At 42.9% G+C, this 27,728-nt stretch overlaps 1 protein-coding gene and 1 long non-coding RNA gene across 7 annotated transcripts in view; one reads left to right on the top strand and one right to left on the bottom strand.

The window, feature by feature from the left end:
* Nucleotides 1–21,241, top strand: part of NFIA (nuclear factor I A) — a 395,772-nt gene extending 374,531 nt beyond the window's left edge. For 3 of the 6 annotated variants that reach the window (XM_021097780.1, XM_021097779.1, XM_021097784.1), the window contains exon 11: nucleotides 18,684–21,241. In XM_021097780.1, coding sequence (XP_020953439.1) covers nucleotides 18,684–18,701 — 18 coding nt within the window. In that variant the 3' untranslated portion in view covers nucleotides 18,702–21,241. The remainder of the gene's footprint in view (nucleotides 1–18,683) is intronic. The other 3 variants (XM_021097781.1, XM_021097782.1, XM_021097785.1) reach the window with 1 other exon arrangement.
* LOC110261417 lies at nucleotides 21,091–27,064 on the bottom strand. The gene is made up of 2 exons (XR_002345465.1): nucleotides 26,591–27,064; nucleotides 21,091–26,445 (listed from the first exon to the last, which is right to left on the bottom strand). It is a non-coding gene; the product is annotated as an uncharacterized LOC110261417 (long non-coding RNA).

Genomic DNA, 27,728 nt, shown 5'->3' with positions numbered 1-27,728 from the left:
GATGCCACATTTACAAAATTATAAATTAATTCCTACATTCCGCTCAGAATTTTGTGAAAATTCAACATGATTAGAATGGAAAGCTGCCAGCACACTGCCCTGTGCACAGGGGAAGCTGACATGTGCTGCTGCCTTTGCACCCCTTAGATTGGACCTCTGTCAGCACCAGAAATAAGGCAGGATGCATCTCCTTCGTCTTTGGGACCAGGGACCTGTGATTGCCAGTAGAGACACAGAAATGTTAATACGGTGAGAACGCCAGGGGTAATCTGGTAATTTTCACCTTGAGCGGAGTTGTCTCTCCCCTTATCCTCCCAAGTCCGTTTTCCATAAGTTGTGCCATTAATTCTCTCATTAGCTAGTGGCATGATATTTATTTATTAAGAACATACTTAGCATACTCCCAAGGAGCAAGTTAAAGCCCAGCTAACAGCTGTTCTTTCTGGTGGTGAGGGAAAAATACGCTGAGGAATGCATATGGAGAGTTTCCATGTGTATTATAATTTCATATTAAAAAAACTATTAAACTTTATGCTAGATAGGGGAGAGAAGAAAAAAAATCCTGGTGCAGAAAACAAGTTAGGAACCTAGGAGCACAGTTTCTGAATGTTTATTTTGTCAGATACGCAGCAGCTGACATGATTAGTTCTAATGGGGTGGTGATCCTCATTGAATTGCAGATGGATGTGAGTGACTGAAATTCCGCCGGGACCTAAATAAGTGGTGCATACTGTATTACTTAGGCTGCATCCTTCAGCCAAGTTGAAGGCTTCTTTTTTCTCCATTCCCAGCACACGGACGAATGCACGTACATAACGTGCACACATACCTGTGTGCAGACATACACGCATCTCTGTCCATTCTAGAAGCTCCATGTAGGACATTAATTACCCATCTAGAGCAACGCTGACTTGCCTTTCCTGACTTCTGCCCTTTGCCCTTTGCCACCAGAGTTCAACCCCAACCCCCCACACGCTCCATTGCAGATAATGGTATCTCAGATCCGTCTGCTTTGCTGCAGCATCAAGACCCAGATCAATTTATTGACTCCGTCAGGGTGGCTGATACAGTAATTGTTACAGGAGAAGAATGGAAAGTGAGAACGTGTCCACATGAAAAATAAAAATGACGTTTTGTTCTTTCCTGCCCCCACCCCCTTCTTGCCTCATAGATCTTTATGTGTTTACACAGCAGAGAGCACTTTACTTAAGTTAATCAGCTCCTTCTCCATTATTAATTGTGACAGTTAGGGTGCTCCATGACAGGAAGAGTATTATGGGAAACATTGATCTCACTCAGGTGGTGTGGACCTGAGCAGATTTGGTCTTCCTTCCCCCATCTCATTGCTTTGGGGTCCCATCAAATCACATTTCCCTGATGGACAACGCGGAACGCCTCCCATCAATACAATTGATCCTATGATAAAGGACAGGGAACGTTTTTCAGCTGGAGATAGATGCGCTATGGTGATGGCAAAGAGACCATTTCAGAAACCTTCTTTCAGTTTAGAAACTTAAATTGGGAACTGAGGTACTGTTATCGTCCCAAACAGAAGCCTAATTTATATCCTCGGAAAAATGCTGCCATTAGGAGGAACTTCCTACAAGTGAAAAAAAAAAAAAAAAATAGATTGAGTTGAAGCCAGCAGTGAACCTGAGGATATAATAGATGTTTTTAAAAGGCCATCCACTGATTTTTTTGTGGGAAATTTTTGGTTAAGTGCACATCTTTGAAAGACATTTCATTAAAGTTCAACTTTCGCGGCTTCTACCTGCAGACCCTAACATAAATCCTGTGTGGACGGACAAAAGTGAGAGGGTGTCATTTGTGACCTGGAAATAAAAGGTCAACCATTGGATTTATAGCTTTTTTAGTGAAAAGAACATAAAGATTCCTGCCAACTGGAGTCAATCCATATTTTAATGTTTCCTAGTTAAGATTATAAAATCAAGGGATTAAGATCATGCTGTTCAGTGAAGGTCAAAAATTAAATGTGGTGGGCTAAGTGTCATTCCCATGGGGCAGAAGTTAATATTTCAAAGCCCATTTCTACCACTGGCAGTCAAGAAATGAATTGACCATGAGCATTAACCAAGGTGAGGGGAAATCCCACTATCCTTACTAAATTTAATGATGATTATTATACTAATCAGCTATATTGTTAAATTACTCTGCTCTTCTCCCCAAACAGTGATAGTGGATTGATGGCTCTCAGATAATCCTCATGTACAATTGTGAACAAGTCGTGATGGGGATAATGGACAAAGGCTTGTTTGTGGGCAAAGTAGCTGTGACTCTATTATGGATAAGAGAGAGAACGTAGAACCCAGCAGTGCATATAACATTCTTCTAAGACCAAGAATCTGTGACACTACAGAGCTGCTGTTAATTATGATTCACCAGGACAAGTTTTTTAAATATTAAAAAAAAGGAACCTGAATTTCTTTTTATTATCTTTTTCCCATTTTATATTTTGGCCGTCTTTTTCTTTACGTTTTAGGGGAAAAAATCCATTTGCAGGTCCTTTTCTTCCTCTGATTTTTGAAGCTCTGGATCCCTTCTCCTTTGGCTTTTTATTGAGAGAAGTTGTTATTTAAATATATTTTATAGGATGACTCAGACATATGTACCTTGTACCATTTTCAAATTTATTTTAAGACACCAGTATTTTTTTTTGAAGTTATACAGAAATACAGAATACTAAAGCTGAGCATTTGCTTAAAGATTATCTACTCCAGACCCCATCATTTTTCAGATGTGACTTTAAGTGCATTTTGGAATAAAGTGCATATGCTTTTCATAAAGCAGCACCTCCAAACGAGAAGGCCCAAAACCCAGGCTGTTGAAACAACTTGTGAGCTGCACAGCCAATCAGAGGCAAAGCAGGCCTGAGAGGCAGGGCATCTCACACCAGGGAAGGAAAGGACCTGTCGTCTAATATGTGGCTTAGGATAGGGGTGCGTGGTTTCTGTTTCACAGAGGTATTTTATAAAAGCTCAACATCCATTAGACCAACCCAAGTGCATCAGAATCCTGAGGAACGAAAAATAAATTTCACCTTGTGGAATTTATCTTCATACACTTCCAGTTAGTATTGGGGGTGCGGGGGTGGGCGTGCATGAGTGGATATTAAACCTGTGCATCTCTCTGTGCTCCGGGGTAGCTTTGGGTGGCATATTTTTCCAGCTTTTGTCCTTTACGGTGCAGACAAAGGTTAAAACTCCCATCCACTTTGACAGGCAAACACTTTAAAGGGCTTCTACAAGAGGCAGGGAGTAGGGAGGACCTTTGATTTAAAGTTCAACATTTACATTTGTAATTTTGACTAATTTCTGTGCTCGCATTAATTAAATTGAAATTGTTTAATGAGAATAAAACGAAAATTGATCATTAGGATTAATTTAACCTGATAGGCTTTGTGTGGCTTTCTAGACAAATATTATGAAATATAGTGATAATGGAGCATTGAGAGGCGTAATTTCACATCTTATAACAACTTTAATATCTGCCAGTTGTTCTCTCTGGTATCCAGATAGCTCTGAATGTTGCTATTTGTTACATCATTACTGTTCAGCTGGGTCATGCCATCTCTCCATTGGCCTCTTCCCAAATATTTTTTCCTGTCAAAGTCTAAAGATATACCAAATTCTCTTCGCCCCTCGCTCCTAATACCGTCACTCCTCGCCTTTCCACCACCTCCACCATCCTCCAGGAAGGCTCTTTGCTTGGCTCTTCCCCGTGGTCTTGCATCTCAGTGACCTTTGTGAACCCAGAACTGTGGAATGACACTCCTTCTAGAATTCACTAAAGCACCTCAGTTCTGGGGTCAGTGCTGTCAAATCTGGACTGTCCTTTGCACCCTTTCCTGGCTGCTTGTTTTGCATAAGAACTAGGCACAGAATTAAGCTCCATAGTAAGATAAGGGATTGTAACCATTGGCTGACTCCCAGGGAGTGGGAGAGAGAAGGCAGCTTCTCCAAGTGCCTAACCTGCATCCAGGAAAGAGCTTGCCCTCTTCATCCTGTGCCTTCCATGAAGCTCCAGCCAATAGGCCTGCTTCCAAATCCGTTGCCCTCTGTTTTTTTAATATTGTCCAAGGATGAGGGACTTCCTGTTGTGGTTCAGCGGGTTAAGGACCGGATGTTGTCTCTGTGAAGATGCAGGTTCAATCCCTGGCCTGATTCAGTGTGATAATGATCTGGCATTGCCACACGCAGTGGCAGAGGTCACAGATGTGGCCCAGATCTGGTGTTGCCGTGGCTGTGGCGTAGACCACAGCTTCAGCTGGGTTTGTCCCCGGGCCCAGGAATTTCCATATGCCTCAGGTGCAGCTATAAAAAGGAAAAAAAAATTGTCAAAGAATGAGACTACTATTCTGCCATAAGATTCAGCATAAATGAAATCACATTAGAGCTGCATCTATCTGCCAACACATGAATGAATGTAAAACTTTTTGAACTATCAAGTCAACTCTCGAATTAGTTTGTCTTCAAAAGAACTAAGATCTGCATGGGTAAATTAAGTCTTGAGGAAAATGTGCAAAGCATTTGAGTTTCAAATTCCTCCCATCCACCCTTTTTCCAGATTTACTCTTAAAAAACAAACGGCAGTTATGTTTGTTTCGTACAACACCTCTTAAGACAGAATTCCAAAAGATGGTAGAGAATCAGTCAAAATTAGGCACATATTTATGATAAAGAAAGCAGAGAAATTAAAAACAAGACAAAAGATCTCATTAATCTGGGATTGAGTGACCAATGGTATAAATAGAGACTATCTCATATGCAAGTTATTATCGTTCCACAGCTTGGCTAGTCATTCCTGGCCAGAGGCTGAGAAACTCTTAGGGTTGTGAGCCCTGATTTCATTCAATTGCCATAAGTAAACTGCTGCCCCCAAAGAAACGAATTTTATCATTGATTTCTACAGAATATCATCTACATGGATTCCACTTTTATTCCTGTCTTTGTCCAATAGAGGAACCTTATTCCTATGTTCACAGCAGAGGGTTTTGTTTGGGAACATATTCACAAATCCTTCATGTTTTTAGCATTTGAGCTAGGCCAGGTTCAAGGGCTTGAGAGAAAGAGGATATAACCGGCATCCTCATGCTCTTACTGTATTTATCCAGGAAGAGTGATTACCCATCATTGTCCTAGGCCAAGGAGCTATAAGGGCCGGCACATAGATGAGGTGTCTGCCTTCCCCATGTCAGAAAAGAATACACACACATATACGCACAAAGCATCACCTTAGTTTAATAGCTTAGTTTAACTTAAAAGACAAAACACTTTCATGTTTACATATATTATTTCATTTCATCCTTGGAGTCACCATGCTAGGAGGGTGTTCTTGATCAGAGGTACAAACTGAGGCCAGATTCACTGTGGACTCAGTTCATCTACCCTGAGCCAGGTAGTTGCTTCTCTGAACCCGCACCCCTTCTGAACTGCTTATCTGCCTTTTCACCCACCCGTCACTCTGCAGGGAGGCAGCTGCTGAAGTTGCGGTACTGAGAATGCCACAACCAGCAAGGCTGGCTCCGCTCTCCCCATCAGGAAAGAGCTGCTGCAGGGCAGAGATGCTGTAGAGGAATGCCCGGGTGTTGAAGCATTGGTTTATTATTGCTGTACCCACTTTCTTGCTGAACTCAAATTCAGAGAAAAGTTGCGTGGCAGAGTCCCCGGTATTGATGGTCTGCTCTCCTTCCATTTCTGCCCGCAAGGACCATCGCTGCTTTCTCCGAACCCCTGGACCCTTGCTTAGTAAGGAGATTGAGTCTTACCCTCACTCAAGACACCCGATCTCTCCAGTGTGGTTTCTGTGAGCATCCCTACTTCAGCCCTTCCTGGTTCTAAACCAAAAACTCACCATTTCTTCCTCTCTGGTATTAACTTCATTGGCTGGAAAATCCCTGAGATCTTTTCGACCTCAAAAATCCCTTAGGTTTTTTTCATAAACGTAATAAAAGATCCCTTCTGCGTTGGGGACATTTATCTTCATAACATTTTTAAACTGCATTTTTCAAGCCAGAGGAAGAGGTCACGAAAACCCTACATCTTATATCTGGAGAGAATAAATATGCATTGACCACTTTCCACAAAGAGTGGAAAATGATAGCAGAGAAATCCACAGTCATGACTGTGGAATTCTAGAAGATGCATCTAGAATCTTTTTAACTGGAATGTTAACCCGAAAGCCTTATTGGGAAAATTAAGAAGATTCAGGTCTCTAGGCCAGCTTTGTCTTTTTCTCTTTCTTTGACTTTACAGTAAATCTGAGGAAACTTTTAATACTAAGGCTCCGTGTTGCCTGGCCTCTGAGTCTAAAATGCCTGAGAAAGCACTGCAGATTCCAACTGTAAAACATTCCTTCCCCAAGCCTTGGAAACTAGTGTACTAAGGCCGGCAGAGTTCAGAGGGAGCACATGTAAATGAGGCTCCGTTATAAACTCCTGAGGAGTGTTTTATTTAGTTTAAACCTGAACTTGAACTCGTAAACGTGTTCCTGGAGAACAACACAGAAGGCTGATGCGGTAGAACAGGAAGCCATATTTCAGCTCAGACAATTCACTTCTTTAAAAGAAGGAAAAGTCTTCAAGTTTTTTTTTTTTTTTTTAACTGAAGAGCCTTTAGGATAGAACAAGGTGGTATCTCTTCAAGATTTTTGTGATCGTAGAATCAGAAGGAAAGTTAAGACGTGGCATTTGAATTTGCCACCATTCTTGCAAAATGAGCAATAGGATCTCCTAGCCACATGGTGACTTCACAAGAGAAAAGCACATTGAAAGAGCCCAGGAACATATAACCTTCATCCAATCTGTAAATGGTTTCATTAACATACGATAAAGTGGAGTTCGCATCGTGGCGCCTTGGAAACGAATCCGACCAGGAACCCTGAGGTTGCGGGTTTGATCCCTGGCCTCGCTCAGGGGGTTAAGGATCCGGCATTGCCATGAGCTGTGGTGTAGGTCACAGACTCGGCTCGGATCTGGCGTTGCTGTGGCTGTGGTGTAGGCCGGCGGCTACAGCTCTCATTTGACCCCTAGCCTGGGAACCTCCATATGCTGCGGGAGCGGCCCTCAAAAGGACACAAGACAAAAAATAAAAATAAAAAATTATATATATAATAAAGCAATAGGCGAGGAGTGGAACCGTTCCCAATTAGCACTGTGTATACGGGTTCTGAGTTTGTTCCTACGTCTCAGTTACTAGGAAAGTACTATCAAGTAGAGTTCGTCTGACAACAAAGTGGGTGATTTTGTTCCCATGCTTGATTTTACAAGACACATCCTCAGATGTGTCTGCAGTAATTTTTGCTTAAGAGATCACCATCTTTAAAGTCATGACCACAAAGGTAAGAATGAATTAAATTTTCCATGTTGGAAAATCCCACCTTTCTCGAAGAAGCATAGACTCCTGACGGGGAAGGCAAGTAGCTCTGCTGATCCCATGTATTACATTCGTGGCCACATCATCGATGGCATCCTTGACAGAGACTGTTAACACCGTGGGATTTCACCTTCGTGAACTTGCCTACCCAACCCCACCAAGAAGCTTCCTCACCCACCTCCCCTGGAAATATTCAGGAAGAGTCTAATTGTGTGTAGTAGTGAATATTGCTTAGCGGTGAATTTAATCTACAAATTTAGAAGGAAATAAATCTGAACATAAAAAGCATTTGCTGTTTCAGCATTTAAAAGAAAAAAAAGTACTATCGTTCGAAACTGCCGACTCCCCCATGTGGGTTTGTTTTGCAAGTCACGTCTTAACAAAGACAAGTTTTGTTGCCATAAAACCCTAAATCCTACCACGTTTTCAGAAGGAGGAGGAAAGCATTGTTCACTGATCCCTGGTTTGTGCTTGTGGGGATGTCACATAGGCGCTTGCCTGGGCTCAGGGAAATCGTTGCATTTTTATCCAGGGCATTTGGCTCCGATGAAACCCCGACCCCATCCCATGATGTCTGCATCACACCAATGCCTCCCATAATGAGGCTGCTCACACTTTTGGCCAGTGTTCCAAAGTTTTGTCTCTTTATGGTTGTTATTTGGCCCCCTAAATATCGTAATAACCTGTGTACCGAGGCCTGTTTTGCGGATCAGTAAAGTTGGACCCCTGACATCACCCAAACTAGAATTTAGACCTCTGACTTTTTCCATGCTCAAGCTCTTTCTAGCCTCAGTGAGCGATATGAACAGTTGTATCGCTGCCAGCATATTGCCTGTACAGTGAACAAGGAAAAGATGACTCCTGGACCAGTAAAATCAATACAAGTATAGGAGGAGTTCCCGTCCTGGCGCAGCGGAAACGAATCCGACTGGGGAACCATGAGGTTTCGGGTTTGATCCCTGGCCTCACTCAGTGGGTTAAGGATCTGGCATTGCCGCGAGCTGTGGTGTAGGTCGAAGATGTGGCTCAGATTCCGCGTTGCTGTGGCTGTGGTGTAGGCTAGGGACTACAGCTCTGATTCGACCCCTCGCCTGGGCACCTCCATATGCCGTGGGTATGGCCCTAAAATGAAAAAAGACAAATAAATAAATAAATAAATAATTTTTTTTAAAGTATAGGAATAGGATCATTGTAGTATAACCAGAGTGATCTAAGTCCCAGGGCAGCCGGTGACCGAGCTGAGACTTGAACCAGGACCTCTGCCTCACAGCCCAGGGCTGAGTTGCATCTTACTCTACTCTCGCTCCCTTCTCCCCTGAGTCTGAGAGCAGAGCTGCTGCAGCCTCCTCTGCATTCTGTCCAGAACCCACCTCTGCGCCTCATGTCTTTGGCTCACTACAGAAGCCTCCATCCCAGCTGCCAGGACCGGTGGTTGTGGTTGCAGTCGAGTGTGCCCTCTTCCTTCCTCTCTTCATCCCGTGAATGGAGTTGGGAGGATTTCTGGTTTGCACAGCCTTTGAGAGAGTCAGGGTCTGCCCTCAGTCCTGTGGGGGCTCAGACCAGGTGGAGAGGAAGAGAGAGATTGACTGGAGGGGTCGGGAAGGACAGGAGGAAGGACCCTGGACAGGGAACAGGGGACGATGAAAGGGGTCAGAGGCAAAGACCTGTGCTCAGGGCCACGCAGGGAAGCACCAGAGGGGGTGGGAATGGGCACAGGTGACAGGGGGCATCCAGTGCCTAAAGGGCTCCTTGGCTGAAAAGGCCAGTTTGGGAATCCATTTCTGGCCAAGTAGCAGGTCTGCTGTCACTCTCTTGCAGGATGTCTCTGGGAGACTTTTTGAAATGGCCAGACTTGTTACTTCGATGTTATTTTCCCTCTACTGGACTTTACCTGCACAACTGGAGCGTTACATCTACATGATAAATCCACTGTGCACCTGTGTTTGGGAAGAGCTTTTCAACTTTGGGAGAAGAGCAGGCGTGGGGAGGCCCTCGGCGGCACGATTATTGTAATGCGGCCACGCTCGGCTGAGCACCGACTTCCACTCCCACGCCTTTCTTTTTAAATCAGAAAGGTTACCTCCCTGGGCCACCTTTGGGCCAGCCCCAAGTGTGACTGTCTGCACTTGTTAGACGACAGGCATTTAATTAAAATTGGAATCTGATGTGTAGAAAACATACATTTTTTCTCATTTCATAGCTCCCCGGGAAATCATATTCTCTTCCTGCCCCTGCTCCCTTCAACTTTCCCCACCACCAAAAAAAAAAAAAAAAAAAAAAAAAGGAAAAGAAAGGAAAGGAAAGACATACTCGGGGAAAGATTATTTTAATGTTGAAAATCAAAACTTACAAAGAGCCAGGCTGCCTTCTTTATTTGGGGAGGGGGGGAGCGGACATTAGCCAATAAGAAAGCCTGTATTGTGTCTTCAGACCAGAGCCAGCTTTTTTTATGGCTAACTTCCCACGTGGAAAAGGGGTCATCCCATTTCAGAGCATTAAAATAGAGTGTTTCATGAACCCGTAAGTAAAATCATTCATCTTACTTCTGTGCAGTAAAAGGGGTTGCCTGATGCCTTCTGTTATTTGGTTGGACTTTGCAAAATTGAAAACATTAAAAAAAAAAAAAAAATAGCAGACACAGGGCCCTTGCGAAAAAACCTACCACCGAACACCCTCGCCCTGGCGTTTGCCACAGCCAAGCCACCCAGTGCACTGTCTGGGCTCCACCCAGAGCATCCGGCAGTGCCATCGTGGGCAGATAGATCGGAACTCTGGACGATTTCATCGGGTCGTTGTCCCCTTAATCTCCACGCTGCACCTCAGATCTCAAGCAGCTTCCGCGGTGGTGTGGGCTCACTTTAATGGACAGAATCTATTTTTCATGAAAAAGCAGGAAATAAGCTGTCTCCTTCATAAAAAGATTTACAAAATGTAATCATTGTGGAAATATTCCCTTTGAACTGCCGTGTCCGCGGGGGTCTCCGGCTCCCAGAGCCGTGCTTCATTACAACCCCTCGCAAGCGGCTCCAGAAGGGCAGGTACACTGGTGGTGCCCGGCTTTGATGTCTTGAATGAATGAAAGAAAAGCACAATAAAAAAGAGCTGTTGATCAAGCATAAAATACTCTTTAAGCTGACAGAATAGCAGCGTTAACACACCCTAAGCTGCTTTTCGTTTTTCCCTTTTTTCCTCACATTTTCCTGTGCTTTGTGTACAGTGGGGGTTTGTATTTTATAAGAAGTCTCTGATCTATGTAGTATGCCATTCGCTAACAAAAACCAAAATAGGATTGTTGCTGTCCCACTTGGTTGCCTGACTACTCTCTCCCCCGCCCCCCCCCCAACCCCTGGTTCCCCTCTCCCCGCCTCACCCCCAACTTCCAAGGCGTGCAGTTCAGCCTTGCAAGGCAAGGGCCCAAATGCCTTTCATAAACTTGAGCCAGTTCCTTTTGTGCGGTTGGTTTCGCTGCTCTGATTTTAATACCGCAATTAAAGACAGATTTTTATTTTCTCAAGAACTTTCTCTTGCAACTGGGGAAATGGAACTGACACAGCTGCTACTTTTAACTAAGAAATTATATCATTAAATAAGAGAAAGTCTCCTTGGTGAGCGATGCCTTTCCAAGGGAACTGGTCCTCCGTAGGTCTCCTGTGGACCTTTAAAAAACGCCTGTATACACTGTATGTTTGGAGAACTATTTACCCCGGTTTTGGGTTTTCTATCCTTGTCCCTCTGCAGGCATTAGCTCAGTCAGTTCTCACAAAAGCTGATCAAGTTACCTCCAATTGCACAGAGTCTAAAACTCAGACCCAGAGGTGCTAACTTAACCTAAGCTCAATTAACTAGCACATAACAGTGTACTAGTTAAGTGATGGGATTCTGTTAACTCTTGACTCCAGAGCCCAAGCTCTTAGCGCACGCAATGCACACAGCCCTCCAGGAAGTCTGCAGAGCCAAGGTGAGTGGGCCAGAGTGCAGTTTTTAATTCAGAAGTCTTTGGTTTCACGAGGTAAAAGATTACTTGATACAAATGTAAAGGGAGATCCAAAAAAGAACTGTACTGAATGGTGAGGCAGACACCAGGGCAAGCTGGAATGCCATGAGAGAGTCTGACTTTGGAACAGGAGTCGGAATAATTGGATTGTGTGTGTACTCTCCAGGTTTGGAGGTGCTGCATGGCTTATTGGGTAAAAAGATTAGTGTTTTCCCGTCTTGAGGTTTGAACCAAAGAGAGGTCTTGGCCGGGAGCAGCACGGTCACTCTCCAGGGAGTGGTGGTTTGGACGACTCCTCTGTGCTCGTAGTAAGTAGGCAGCAGTCCACGTCACAAAACTATTGCACATGCTGCGGACGCAGTCGGCTGCCGTTGGCCCCGTCACAAGAGCTCTTCAGTCAGAACGGCCCGGGGTCGCCTGTGGAGCCCTGTGTCTCCCTGGGGAGAGCACCTGCCACTTGGGGAAACGTGGACATGAGGTGAGAGCATGGATGTGGCACAGCCACGCTAGAAGCCACCCATCTACAGGCCTTGTTGGGTAACTGACCTCAGGCTTCGGGAACCTTGGAGATGCCTCGTTTCTTTCTTGCATCCTTTATTCAACAGTATTTATCCAGCCACCAGGCAAGACACTGGCCTGGTGCCTTCTTGCCACATAGAAGAAGATAGTCCATTTTCTTGAGGGGAAAAGCAGGTAATTACAGTTCAGTAACCGTGACAGAGGTAAACCCAGGACTAAAGGCCTAGAGAAAAACCCCTTGGAAGAAGGGACTTAGTCTGAGAACGCAAGGACTAACAAGTGTTAGCAAAGCCAAGGAGAGGGGCACAGCTATGCCAAGGCCCAGCAGGGAGAAAGCATTTGACTTGGGGGCACCTGGAAGACGTTGAAGACAGCCCAAGTGTTGGGTACAAGCAGTGAAGAGATAAGGCCGAAAAGGTAAGCAGGGGCCAATCATGGCCCATTAACATTTTAATAGCTTCCTGTACAATAAACAAGTCTTGGTTTAGCGTTATTGAAAACAGGCTTTCTTTAATTAACAAAATCAGGCAAGAAAAGTGACTGCAGAGATCAAATCCCCATGGCTGGCAATACCATAACTGACACCTGGGGACGCCGTGTCACCTTTGTCAGAAGAAAGCGGCGTCAGACACTGCAGAATGGAGTTCCCGTCGTGGCTGAGTGGTAACGAACCCAATTAGTATACATGAGGACTCTCGGGTTCGATCCCTGGCCTCGCTCAGTAGGTTAAGGATCCCGCATTGCTGTGGCTGTGGCGTAGGCCAGCAACTGCAGCTCTGTTTCGACCCCTCCCCTGGAAACTTCCATATGCCATGGGTGTGGCCCTAAAAAGAAAAGAAAAGAAACTTCAGAACGGCCCTCACAGTAGCCCTCTGGGGGCCCAAGGACAGAGACCTGCTTCCTGGAAATCACACCACTGGTGTGGAAAAAGTGAGACTCGGTTCTGGGTCCCTCAGACACTGGATACGCAGCCTCACCAGCTGGCATATATTTTTAAAGATCCTACTGGGAGAAAAGCAGGGGTAGTTGGTACCTTGAAAGACAGAGAAGTCTACAATCCAGCATCTGCTTTCCGTAGGACAGCTCCTTAAGTGCAGGTGCCATATTTTTTGTACTTGTTCTGTCCCCAGAGCCTAGCATACAAAGCATACGGTAGGATGCTAATATTTTGCTGAAAAAATGAAGTACTCCAAAGCGGTGTCGCCTAACGTGGGAAACCAGGAGTGTGCCCAGAGGCCCTGTCCCTTTCCACTGTCTTGGAAGAGGGTGGGGAGGACGAGCAGGTTTCTCGCTGATTTGCCAAGGACGGCTCGACAGTGGGCTTGAGCTCATCCAAATAAGAGCAGGAAGCCAAATATGAGTAACTGGATTAGCGTGACCCAGCAGAGATAGCATCTCCTCAAGAGAGACGTCGAAACACTGACCCCAACTCCTGCAGTACTGGTTGGCAGCATCCTCTTTGGGGGCTGACTTGGGTAGGAAGGAGTGGGAGAGTCGGGGCAGAGGCCTCCCTGTGTTTGCATGTTTCTGTTTTCTGTGCGTGGATGTCCTTAAATAACCCACCTTGCCCGGAGAAGAAAGCAAAGTGTCACACCCAGTTCTGGATTCCACATTAACAACCTCCTTCCGCAGTGTTCAACTTTGCCCTTGAGGCCTTTTGTTTAACTTTTTAACTTGAAAAACAGATTCTGCTGCGTCACAGTCTGTTCCACCCTCCCCACCCCCACCCAGGACCCTCTCCTTTTTTTTTTTTTTTTTTTTTTTTCCATTTGGGTTAAAATAAAATACAGCTATCTCCAACAGACTTGTATTCCCTTTTGTTTCTAAAATACACATCCTACCCTCTTGGTGAACAGAGTGCATTAAAAGCCTTTTTGAAAGTTGTTATTCACGTTAGAATGTCTGGTGTTAACTTAGAAGTTGAGTCTTCATCAACTTTGGCTTACACACACTCAGGACCAAATTTTTGCGAAACAGCCTCTGTTTGCTAATGCCTCTCCCTGCAGCATAAGAAAGGAAAGAGACTGCCACTGTCAAAGGTTATCTCCTGCCACCTCAGGCTTCCTGCTTAGGAGGCAGCCGGATAGATATTGTTTATGGTTCATAAAACCTGACTACTGTGAGTATTCCAGAATCCTGGCAGAATGGGATTCGAACTTTCATGGAGCTGTAAATTAAGGAGCTGGAAGTGTGATAAAACTCCTTAGAGAATGGTGTGGGGGGTGGGGGGGGAGTGTGCTGCAATGGTTAAATGAAATTTTATAAGCACATTGAATGTGGAGCTGTTTTGCATTACATGAGTCGAATACCTTAGAGACGCCACATCTGCAGGCACTTTATTAAATCCTTAGTCAGCACTTTCCAACCTGATGAGATTACTTCTTCATTTGACTGGAGAAAAGGAAAGCTGAGCTCTGGTCCTGGACTGCAGATTTCTTTTGATGTTTCACCTTGAACACGGAGAGAGGACAATTACCCTCCCCACCCCCGCCTCCCCACCTCCCCAGCACATCCCAAACTGTAGGAATTGGGAATGTAACACAGTAATTTTACTTTACCTCAAGCCTTCGTGGGAGTGTGGATTTATGGACCTCCAAAACAACGGCAGCTGAGGGTTCCCAAGGAAAAAAAGCCAGATCAAAGCTCTGTGTTTACTTCCTTAATGTAAATGTATCAAGATAACATCATCCTATATTGTATTGTAATACTGGACCTCACTGCAGATAAGAGACAGAGATGCCTTTGTAGTTCATCTGATACAGCAGGTTAGATTAAGGGGCTATAAAATAGGAAGGCAGAAGCCATATGAAACCTAAGCTTATGTCAGTAAATATCTGAAGACAATGTTTTTTGTCTTTTTGTCTCTTTTAGGGCTACACCTGCGGTATATGGGGGTTCCCAGGCTAGGGGTCAAATCAGAGCTGTAGCCCACAGTCACAGCAACACGGGATCCGAGCCGTGTCTGCAACCTACACCACAGCTCACAGCAACACTGGATCCTTAACCCACTGAGTGAGGCCAGGGATCAAACCCGCGTCCTCATGGATGCTAGTCAGGTTCGTTAACTGCTGAGCCATGACGGGAACTCCTGAAGACAATTGTTTGACTCTCCATAAATGAATTCTGTCTAATGGGTAATGTGGCAACATTTCCCCAGTGATTTGCTCCTCAGATTCAACGATTTAAGGATCTCAGATTTCTTTCCTATTTTTCTTGTATGACCCAAGGAGAAAATGCCCAGAATTACTCGTCAAGTAATGTTTTGAAACTTGCACTACTTGAATATTAAACTTTATGAGAAAATATCACAAGAAAAAAAAGTGGGCTTTTCCAAACATTTTCTTGTCCTTTTGATGTTATTCGTAGTTCATGGCAGTTCTTAGAAATCAAGTGGTTTATGCACGTGCAAGCAGCATGCTCATCATAATGGAATTAGAAGCATCTTCAGCGGCAAACTGGTCACAAGAACATTCGATGAAATGGATGGATTCTTTAAAATATACATGTTTATCTGCCATCTCTCCAAATAGATGATTTAATCAAAGAGCCCTCATTCCAGAAAAAAAAAAATTTCCCTGTGTAGTTCCCCTAACTGGCTGACTTCCCGTTCTGGAAAGCCTTGGTCAAGTTGCTGGGTTAATTGTCCTGAAGATTAGTGGAAAGTCGAAATAAGGACTAATGGTCAAATTACAGGAGTGGAAAAGTTTAAGAATAGGTTTTGGTTTGGGCCTGAAAGGGTTAATTAAGTTTTTTTCACGGGTTATTAAAGACCCCCAACCCAGGCCTTCAGGAGTCATATTGACACCCCACCCCAGGGCAACTCGCTCCTCTACTGACATGTTGCTGGTCAGAGCACAATAGCCTTCTGTGTCTGCAAATCATTGCTAAAATCATCTCAAGGAAAAAAAAAAAAAAAGTTTGAAAGCTTTAACATTAGACAAAAGCCCAAGAGCTGCAGTGCGCAGCTCAAAAACCCGGAGTCAGCAACTTCTATTGATTAAAAACTAACCTTTAAAGTAACTCTGAGAGTGTGTGGTTAGCATTTAAATTTAAACATGTCATGAGTTGATTTGTGTTACTGAATACCAACTCAGAAGGAGTAACATTCACATCGCATTTTTTTTCTAATTCCCTTAAGCAGCTAAAGTATTTCATGAAATGTCAATAGGGCAAAAGAAAAGGGGGGGGGCGATGCTGGGCCTTATAGTTTTCTTTCCCATGCAAATATTCATCCCCCCCTCCAAAGAAAAGTGTGGAGAGTGAAACACAATAATTAGTCCTTTGTCTAACTTTCCCAAGTGCCCGAGAAAGACAGATTAATTAAATATACAACAGTGTTGGTTTTTGGAGTGGGGGTCTTGCTTGCTGTGTAGGTCATAAATTAGGCAGAATAAATACTTCAGTGTGTGTGCAGTGGGCCTCCTACGTCAGAGCCACTGGAAGGTTGGTGGGAGGAGAGCGGAGGGTTTCTTGCTAATGATAGTCACGTCTGGGTCTGTCTGGTTGCTCTTAGCAACCAGACATGATGTAACACCAGGATGAACTTGAACTTGGGGGACTTGAAAAGAGAACAATAGACCAGAGCAATCAATAAAGCCTATTTCAGTGAAGGATTACAGAGCTGCTCTGGGGTAACCTTGTCGGCAAGGCACACACTGAATAGTAAGATGTGTGAAGAAACTTTCTTCTCCCCCCTTCGCTTTGCTTTTTAAGAGAAGTGTAGAGGCACTGCAGATTTTTGTCGTGCACTGAGGTTGTGTCCAGAAACTGTGTTATGGGAAACTGCTCCCCCTGCTGACTCACTGCGTCCCAGGCGCTTGCTTCAAGACGGAAGGCAGTGCAGTGTCAGATTGGAGAAGTCTGGAGTTTCACAACTTACTGAGAAAGTGTGAGAACAAAAATTGTAAGCATTGTTGCTTGCACCCAAAGTTTGAGACAGTTTTGTTAAAGAGAGAACGCGGCCCTGCCTTTGCTGTCCCGGAGGCGCACGAGAAATACAGTTTGGAATCAGACTCCCTTTTCCTCTCTTTCCCCTCTTCTTTCTTTTGTCCGATTTAGGCAGCGTGTATTTGCCAAGATGATTTCCTCTCAGGACACAAGAGGCTTTATTGTGTTCCTCCAAGCACGTGGTCAAAGAATAACATCTAAAAGTATACAGGATGAGTAGTTTTTCGGGTGGTTTTTCCCCCCCCCCCAGGTCTTCTGGAAATCAAAGGTAGCTTGTGTGACCAGGAAATAGTATCCCACCCTCCATGTGGCTATCATTTTGCCATTTATCCTGGGATCAAATAAGTCGTTGCTTTACCTAATTGAATCTCTTGAACAGCAGATGAGCCTACATCTGACCGAATCAACCCAAATGTAACCCTTTCTGATACTGTCAGCTCAGAGAGGTCGGAAGCAGTCACTTTTGCGGGAGGTTGATGATTGTTTTCTACGAGTATTGATAATCGTGGTGAATTTGGTAGGGTATCTCTGGAGGAATGTTGGCAAAAGCCATACACTTTTTTACTTCACTTGAGAAGCTGACTCTGGTATTCGACCATAATTTGTCACATAATCGGTCCCTTTGTTTAGCTAACAGAGAAAAAAGTGCTGGCATATAAAGTGATGTATCACCAGATTATTGCCCAAAGCTAATTACCTAAGGATTTATGAAAGGGAAGGTAACTGGTAACTGGGCCCAGCAGGTATATGGACGGCTCTAAATAAATGTCAAATGAACAAAAGCATGAACGAGAGCTAGTGCAGGTGCCCTCAATTTTTTTTCCTTTGGAAATCACAGTAGCTAATCAGGTGACATCTTGATACCACTATTATATGTCATTTTTTGAAAACATTATGTTAGAAATATTTAGCTGAGAGGAGCATTTTACATCATAAAATCTACCTCTTGCACAACTAAGGAGGTTGAGCGTAAGAGAGATGCTGTGACTTGTCCGAAATCGCCCAGGTTTCTTGGTTCAGCACTTTTTCTACTTTAGCCCCACTTGCTCTTATATCACTCTTGGTCATCTATGCCTGTTGAGAGAATGCTGTAATACCCTCTCATAGAAAAGATGTTGTGAAATTCATCAGAGAATACATTAATCACAACCCCAAGTCTCTCCCCTCACCCATTCTCTACTCATTCACCTCTTCTTTGTTGAGCTTCTATTCCAGGCACTGTGCTAGGCACCGAGGGGTCCGTCAAAAAGCAGATGATCAAGGAGTTCCCACTGTGGCTCAGTGGAAATAAACCCAACTAGTATCCATGAGGATGTGGGTTCCGATCCCTGGCCTTGCTCATTGGGTTAAGGATCCAGCATTCTTGTGAGCTTTGGTGTAGGTCACAGACGCGGCTTGGTTCTGGTATTGCTGTGGCTATGGCTGCAGCTCCGATTTGACCCCTAACCTGGGAACTTCCACATGCCTTAGATGCGGCCCTAAAAAAAAAGAGAAAAAAAAAAAAAAAAAAAGAATGATCAAGCTTCCCGCCTGCCATCCGATAGCCACCATCCCCAGACTGCAACACCTAGTGGACATGCATACTTTACTTTTCGTAAGACACACTCAAAACATTGGCCAACCCCAACAAAGATGTGGGATTTCAATTTCAGAAAATTAAGATCCATTTCAGGGTCTCAAGATTTACTCCGGTTTGTCATTCCTTTACCTTCCTAGTGAACCTTCCCTTCATCCCTAGCGTAGATTTTGATCTCACCGTTGGAAGGGCAACTTTTAAAAAGGGTTCTTTTCCAGATTGGACCTCTCATGGCATTTTTCCTTTTGTCTTCCAGTCCTGGTACCTGGGATAAAAGTCGCAGCGTCCCACCATCCACCAGACAGACCACCTGACCCCTTCTCAACTCTGTAACATGGACGCATCCTCAACCCAGCGCGGTTACAACTTCACTGTCACTGGAAGGGGAGAATCAAATCAACTTGTACATGGAAACAGCGAGCATTATGGTCCAACAGCAAAGGCCATAACCTTTTGGGATTTTTTTTTTTTTAATACTTTAGGGACTGTTGTAATTTTCTCATATGGTGCTGGAAATGGTTGGGCTTTGTAACATTTGAAGTGTTTCCGTGGTAGCGTGAGCATTAGGCGATGCGGCTGGAGGAGGTCTACCCTTGCTCACTGACTTCCGCTGTAACACACTTCCCTTACAGAGCCTGGCTGTTTCACAGTATTTCATGAATTTACCCACACAGGTGTGAGCCTCCTTGAGCAGTCAGGGGGCCCATGGAGAACTAAATCTTTTGTAGTAGCTGAGATCTGCAATATATAACTTACGGGACAGTCAAAGGGCAATGTTTTTCTGTAACATATTGGACAAAGAAAATGCAGTTAAGTTCCTCTCTTATTTTTTCTTTTAGTTTGGTTTGGTTCAGCAGTCAGCAGTTAAATATATAACATGGCCCGCAAGGACAGTGAATCCACTCACGTTGCAGAACAATTCCGAAAATGACAAACTACTACTACTACTATTCAGTTTTTTAAAAGTTTTGAAATGCTGCACTTACATTTAAAAAAAAAAAAAAAAAAAAAAACATTTTTTCAACAATTTCAACAATGACACACAAATTCACATGGAAATGGGGAAGATGGTCTGTTTTGACAGAAACTGACAGGAATCAATCAAAACAATCGAATTTTGAATTGAGTAAAGTGCAATTTCATTGGATAGCTAAATATCTTTGTAAGATAGAGATTGTTGAAAATTCTATTTTTGTTTTTCAAGTCCTTCCACCCCAGGACTCTAAATTATTGGGGTAAAAAACAGCCTTGCAAGAAAAAGGGGAGCTATTTTTGCTTTTTATGTTTTTTATTGTTAAACTTGTATCCCTTTAAAAACTGAAGGAAAATTTAAAAAAAAAAACAAAAAAAAACAAATCTAATGGTGCTTTTACCACAATATGTTAACTACATTAAATGCTAATTAATTATTTTCTGTTATCAAAGCACATAAGTAAAATGAAATCATGGTATCTGTTAATTTTATAAGCTAGAAGTCACTATAATGGATTATGCCAATTCTGAAAATTTTTACATGTATCCAGCAACATAGGATTTATCAGTTATCAGACACGTCATTGTACCAGAGATTGTCCAGAAATTTTAAAGACCTTTGGGCCCCTGAACTGGGCTATGGGAAAATAATATTAATAATAATAATGAAGCCAATATTGACACAAATGCTGGTGCCCATTCAGATCAAGGGTACTTGTTAGGGAAAAAAAAAAAAGTTTGCACCCCCAAAATATCCTGTATCTTATGTAAAAAACAAACAAACAAACAAAAAAAAACAAAAAAAACACAGAAAACAAACAAAAAAAAAATGACAAAAAAAGTGCAAGTGATTTTTCTACCAGACAGCGAAGCACCCCTTTGCTTCCCATGCAACTTCAAGAAGGTTTCCTATACTATACATATATATACGTTCTGGTCGGCAAGCCCTGCTGATCAGAGAAAGTCTCTGCATGTTCTAGTGTTAGTAACTAATTTTTATATAGTTAATGTAGGATAAAGTAGAGTGCATTAAGACACAATATTGTAATCCCTACTCTAGGCACTTGCCTTTAAACTATGTTTTTCAGCCCTTCAGAAGGGTTCTACTACTGTCCTATACAATCAAGTAACTGAAATTCTTGGGAAGACACTTTGCTCCTCATCTTTCCCCCCCGAAACAATGTTGTTTTGTTTTGTTTTTTTTCCTTAATTTGCACGAAAACAAAAATTCCATATCAATGTGCCTTGCCCTGGATAGCGATTATTTGTGGAATTGTTGCACATGCTCCTCTATTGAAAGGGGTTTTTCCCTAGTCAAGCATTTGGAGACACTTTTTGTAAATGTGACTTTTATGTCAGCCATCGTCAGTTTCAACATCTAGAACTAAATAGAGAGTTAGTTGTTCCGCAGATAGGAGTAGTCTTTATTGTCCTCTGTGGTCAGTGGCAGTGCTATTCTGAGATCTGTAGATGCTTAGAATATCAGTATTTTGGATGTTGCTGCATTTTACAATTTATTTGGAGTCTTCCTTTATTTCCCCCTCCCACCCCCAGATATATGAAAATATGCAATACCTGCTTATATCGTGTAGAAAAGCTTAGCGATGATTAATTTTTCTTTTATTTTTTTTATTTGACCAAAGTCGGTGCTGCACTTGACGCAGTGTGTTTTAGGTGTCTGTCTTCGTACCTTTTTTTTGTGATTTTTGAATGCACGTGCGCAGGAAGGGCTCCTCTTAGAGAAGCAGTCAAACTGTGAAGCACTAAGCTGACCCTGCTTCAAGCAATTTTGTTTTTACAACTGTTCCTTTCACAAGCAAGCCTTAAAAAAAAAAAAAAAAAGACAACTTCCCTTTTCTTCAGCTCCCACACCCCATTTTTCTTAGCAGACTGCAGTCAATCCACATTCAATACAAAGTATATAATGCCCATTTTTATATGCACGTTTTTAAACTTCCAAGTTCTGAAATTGTTTACTGGTTATCTCTATTTAAGGAAAAAAAAATAAAATAAAACATTTTGGATTTTCATATGTGTCTGATAAGTGGTTGAATAGTCGTTTGGCGCTGTTGTATGGTGTGATTGTCAGTATATGGTGTCACTTCCTCTAGCCAGCCAGCATACTTTGCCTTCCCCTATAGCACTTAGCTGGGCATTACTTTATTATGACATATGTGCACTAAAAAAAGAAAAAAGAAAAAAAAAAAAGAAAAAAAAATAGCAGCTTTCAGTGCTTCACAGTGAAGGGAAAAAAGCCTAGACAAACATTTTGTCAGAACCTTGCGATAAGCTAAGGTATTACCAGTAAATTGGTTGTATATACAATAAAATTGCACCCTTTTTTTTAAAACAAAACAAACTAAGCAATAGTTTGGGCAGTTTTAGTTGTTTTTAGTGAGCATGTTGTAGTCATGACTGCAAAGAGAGAGATTAACTGCCCACTCAGAAGATATGTAATTTGTATTGTTGTATAGTTTTATTGATTACACTGATTTATTCTACCCTATTTTATAATGCAGGACTTTTGTAATGTTGTTTAAATGAGGAAAAAATTTCTGTCAAATTAGCCTAGTGAAATTTCTGATTGTTCATTATAAAGGCAGCGTTCATAGAATGGCTTTTCTTTCTTTCCTGCCCCCCCTCCCTTTGGGAACTGGATTTAAGTTGAAAACTTTCCTGTTTCCTTTTTTTTTTTTTTTTTTTTTTGTAAGTATTTAAATACAGTTATTTTTTTTCTCTCAATGGTATAGCATATTCCTATGCTTGAGAAGTATAGGTCTACTGAAAACCATTGTAAATGGACGTTACAGGTATGCTGTATTTTTGAAGGTATTTTGTTGTATTAAGTTTGATGAAGCTAAAATTAGGGAACTCTGAACAGATTTGCAGGAAAAAAAAATGTTTTAAAGGCTTTAAAACATTAGGGAGGCAGTCTAGGGTGATAACGAACAGGGGTTAAGTATTAAACACACTAAGTTATATTTTTGTTCATGTTTCATTGTCCAGAAAGCAGCAGGAAACTGTAGTTCAGTTGTGATCAAGCAGGAAAAAAGAAACACCAACAATACAAGTGTTTAACTTTTTTAGACTCAAAGTCAAGTGAAGATGTTTGAGGAAGACTTTGCTACCTGGGTGTACAGACTGACAGACTGAGGGCCATCCGTGTCTGAAGGCCCAGCCCTTGATTCTGAGACACATTTGAATTTTTTCTCTCCCATCAAATGGCATTAACAATACTGGCAAAGATGAGTCCCTCAAATAACTCTCCATTTCTCCTCCCCCCACACCCCCCACCTTGGGGACAGACATCAGAGGCACAAACACTAAATCATATCATTTTTCTGTATACGTTTTCTTTTCTGGCTCATCGCCCCACCACTGAAACGCTCCTTGTCTGATCATTCATGGGCAGAAGCCCTCTCCTCAATGCCACTCTATCCATCCCAGCTCCTTTTCCTTTCCTTGGGGGTTTGGACTCACTTTTCTGTTTCTTTATATCCTGGCATGACAGTTACTCAGTGTCAGCTCCACCCCGCAGTCAGGCGTGGGCTACGGGGCAAGCCAAGGGACCCTTCCCGAGACTTGTGTTTGTCACACGCTGACCATTGAAATAGAAAGGAAGGCAAACTTTCCAGAGTCACGGTATTCAGGCGGCCCTCTGGCAGATGCAAAGCCCATTTCAAAAAGTGTGTCTTTCACTTTTCAAACCCGTATTCTCATAGGCTTTGAACTCTGTAGTTACAGTGTTACAGTTATGAAACCTGGATTAAGAAAAAAATATCTTTTCCTTGGATTTTTTTTTTTTTGGAGGGACGGGTTTCTGAGAATGTCACTTTTTGTCCTTTGCATCATGTCTCTGGAAATACCTTTTTGTCCATCGTGGTGGTGGTCTCGCACTCTCTCTCTTTCTCTCATTCTCTTTCTCTCTCTCTTTCTTTCTTTTTTTCTTCTTTTCCTGGTAGCAGGCCTCCATAGAACAAATTTAAAACACACAACTGGCATGGAAATGTAAGGAGAGCTTCAGTGGCACCTCACCACCCCCCTCCGAGATCTGTCCTAAGACATAAGACAGTCTCAGAAAGCTGCACTGCCCACCCCCCGGCACAGCTTTCATTCAAATCAGCTTCCAAGGCCAATTTCGTCCTGAAGTCAATGCATGTATTTACTGTTTGACAGTAAACCCGCTCTGCCTTCTCCACGTCCAAGGCTGTGCATTCGTCTAATTAGTGTCGTGTATGTTTTCCTTTTATTTTTTCCAATAAAAAAGCAGTGGGATGAAAATTGCTTTGATATATAGCAGGTAACATTGAAGCTATTCCATAGCACTTAACTGTAGTGAATACTGTGTCACCAATTCTGAAATCAATTTAATGTTTAATGCAAATCCATTACATGGTGCTATTACAGGCTGACAAAATGATTTACACAAATGTGACAACTTGGGCTCAATTCACTCTGCTTTCCAACAGTGTAAATGCATGAGAACTATGCACTAATCTATCTGAAGACAAAACTATATCAACTTTGGTATCTACTCTCCGTTTACTTCAATCCTTGCCTTTTTGGTCATTGTTATAATGCCAGCTTTAGGACAGAAAGAATTATAAGAAAACCAGCATAATACCTGATATATTAAAATGTAGTGCCTGTGAAATCTGTATTATATTGCTCTTCTGAAGTAAGATTTTTCTACACCGGTAGCCTTCGCTGTCTGTCAGTCAGGACCTTCTGGTATAAGTGATGTAAGATAACCGTACAATATTAATGCATGCTATTCCATAATGCTTAGTGAACTGTATGAATATTACTCAGAATTATGTTAGTCTTTTTTTCTGACTTGGTTCTTGTCAGCTAGGTTTAAAGGTATTTCACTGAGAACGCAAATTCTGTCTTTTCTTGATTTCAGCTGTTTTCAGTATTTTGGAGGTATACATTTACTTAAATTCAGTATTACTTGTGTTTTTTGTTTTTTTGTTTTTTGTTTTCTTTTTCCTAGGGGACAAGCATGGGTGTTGGGTTTCAGAAATCAGTCCCTGGCAAGACTTGTGTCTCAAATCGACCATTGGAATTTCAAGAACTGCTCTGAAGACACCGAGAACCTTTCCAGATGAGGGACATTTTCCTTCACCCTCAACGGAAGCTTTGCTGATCCTGAGGGGGTTTCTTAATGGACAGTGTTCAGCCAGGTACCCATGCTTGATCCGTCTTCACACCAGACTTCCTCATATTAAAAGGAAAAAAAAAACGAAAAAAAAAAAATTCTTTACGAAATCACGTGGCTATTTAGTTTCATGCACAGTTGCAATATTTTCTTCAAAAATAAAACTCTGTACAAACTTTGGGCCCGATTCATAAGAAAAAGAAATTGGCTATTAACACGGGATTTTTTTAAGTGTTAACTTTTTGGGGGTCTAAATTTGAAACTACTGCTTCCCAAATTAAATGTTTCATCTCATTTTTTTGTTTTGTTTTGTTTTCCCTAAGCCAGCACCCATCTGCCTTTTATGCCCCACAGGGTTATATAATCAAATGAGGGGGATGGGGAAGTGGGGAGCAGATACCAGAAATGCTCAGAAAATAAGGGGGGACCATCTGCGCTAGAGCCTAGATAACGGGGGAGGCAGCAGCATGAGGGGGCAGGACCTCGCCTGTGTGCGGGCGTCACGAGTTTCCACACGTGGACTCCTGATGCTATTTAATTTAAACACACACACACACACAATTTCCAAAGTGTGTCTGGACCACAAAAGTATGTGATGGAAGCGCCAACTCTAATCCAACCAGGGCACCTTCATGGTAGAAAATACTCCCCAGGCGTGCAGGGTGGATTTGTGACTTTTCACGGTGGTTTCAAGGACAAATTGGGCTCTTTTTCCTGCTGTTTTTGTGCTCAGCTTCTCAGACTGACACAAACTTTTTTACCCCCTTTGAATTTATTTTGTTATTCTTATTTAAAAATATTTTTTAGTCATAGTCTATAATTTAGCACTTTAAAAAAAAAATACATCTCAATCGAAGGCTACCTGGCCACTGGCTACTTTGGGATGGAGATTGAGAGAGCAGTCCCTTCTCCCTGGTCTCCAGCTGCCTTTCTGCACGACAAAGGCATTTGATAGCATCGCCCGGGAGGTCCTAGCTAGACCTAGAGCTGGAGCTTTATCAGATGCCAGGAGGCCCTTCGGAAGGCTTTCAAAGGCCCATGCATGATCCTCCTCCCCTGCAGCCCTGATCTCTAAGAACCAAGTTCCCCGGGGACTTTTCCCACCACCCTTGGAAATCCATCTACTCAAGATACCTCCATTGTTTTTGCATTTCAAATTGGGGGGGAAGGGGATTAAACACTCCCAGTGACAAGAGATCTGTTGTGAAACGAAACACCCCCCGTGTTAATAAGTTGGTTTGACCTTTGTTTTTTATGAGCCGGGCCCCCTGTGCCTCTAGGATACTTGTATTGACTCTCATAGTTACCCTTTTAGTTTGACTGTGTTCTGTGAAAATTTGTAATTGGTTGAGAATCACTGTGGGCGTCCATTCTTATTCAACTAAATCTCCACAGGTTTTTTGAGCTGGTGTGGATTAGTTTAACTCTTGTATTCAACCATTAGTGCTACCACCTTCTCACATTACAATACAATTACTGGAAGCAAGTACTGCATTTCCTATGCAACAAAAAAGGAAAAATAAAAAATTGCTAATGCTATGGAAGCTGTGTCCTCTTTTGCTTTAAATCACACTTGGGGAGGCGGGTGGTGCTTGAGCGACACTTGTGGGTGTGAATTGCAGTTTCCCCAGGAGACTGGCCTCTTCCTATACTGTGGAGTTTGCATTATCCTTGATGAACGTCAGGCACCTTGTGCCCGTCACAGAATTCGAATGGGCAGTGTTGGCTTTTTTTCATCTATTTAGACAAATACAAAACTTCACACTCACCTCGTGCTCACAATGTGCCGGATATTGTTCTAAGTGCTTCAGATGTTGTATCAGGGCTCAGTTGGGAAGCAGGAAGAGGGTTCAATAGATTTTCTAACAGGAGTGCAGCCATCATCCTGGAGTTGGGGAAACAAGAGTGAAAGGTTAGGTCACCGGAACCTAGGAGCTCCGAGGATGGGGCCCCGCACAGCTGATACTTGGAGCTTTACTGGGAAAGGTCACCACGAGGGTGTGGAGGCACCACATGGCGCACACGCCAACCTCTCAGAGGACGTGGGGCAGCTGGTGCTGGGATCACCCGGAGGGGACACAGCCAGTGAAGGTGGCACTCCTGCGAAGCAAGCTGTGACCAGGGCCAGGGGAGCTGAACGGAGCCGGAGGCTGTTGGTGCTTCCATCCTTGGCGGCTGTCATATTGTGGGCAGGAACTGAAACCAGAGCGAAGTCCTTCTCTCCCTTCCCGCCTACTCCTAGGCTCCTGCCAGGGTCTCTCCCTGGCTGGATCTAACCAGAGCCATCTGGCAGAGGAGTCTGGAAAATTGTGAGAAAACATCCAGCCCCACATAACAGTATGTAGAAGGGTGGCCTTGGAGACCAGAGACAATAAGTAAGTAAACAACATATCTTCATGCATTTAATCCTGGCAAGCACCAGGAGATCTATACTATTCTTCTTTTTTTTCTTTTTTTTTTTCTTTTTTATGGCCACGTCTGTGGCAAATGGAAGTTCCCCCGGCTAGTGGTCGAATCGCAGCTGCAGCTGCAACCTACACCACAGCCATGGCAATGCTAGATCTGAGCTGCATCTGCAACCGCAGCTGGCAGCAATGCCAGATCCTTAGCGCACTGAGTGAGGCCATGGATCAAATCTATATCCTCAGAGACTCAGCATCTGGTTCTTGACCTGCTGAGCCACTTTGGGAACTCCTGTACTATTTATAATCTCCCTTTCACAGATGAGGACATTGAGGCAGAGAGAAATTCGATAATTGACCCCAGATCATAGAACAAATAAATGGCAGGATAGGATTTGAATCCAAGAAGTCTGTCTCCAACTTCCGTCCCATAATCTCTATAATATATTGATTGATTTATTCAACAAATTTCTTTGAATATATATTACATACCAGAGTCTATGCCAGGGGCCAGGGAAAGCAAGTAAATAAAGACAGGGCAAATATTTTTAGGAAGGTTACTGTCTAGTGAGCAAAATAAGCATTATTCAAACCAACAGCAGCAAAAGTATGCATGCAGTTGTGATAAGTGCTACAAAGGATATATGCTGTCGTGAAAGCCAATTGAGACTAGTAAGATAGCTAGAAATTAACTGGGCAAAAGAGGTGGGCAATGGGGAGAATGCTCTGGGCAGAGGGAAGAGCATGTACAAAGAGCCTGTAGTAG

This window comes from Sus scrofa, chromosome 6 (genome assembly GCF_000003025.6).
Source record: "Sus scrofa isolate TJ Tabasco breed Duroc chromosome 6, Sscrofa11.1, whole genome shotgun sequence".
NCBI classification, from domain to species: domain Eukaryota; kingdom Metazoa; phylum Chordata; class Mammalia; order Artiodactyla; family Suidae; genus Sus; species Sus scrofa.
This window is presented reverse-complemented; position numbering and strand designations above follow the sequence as displayed.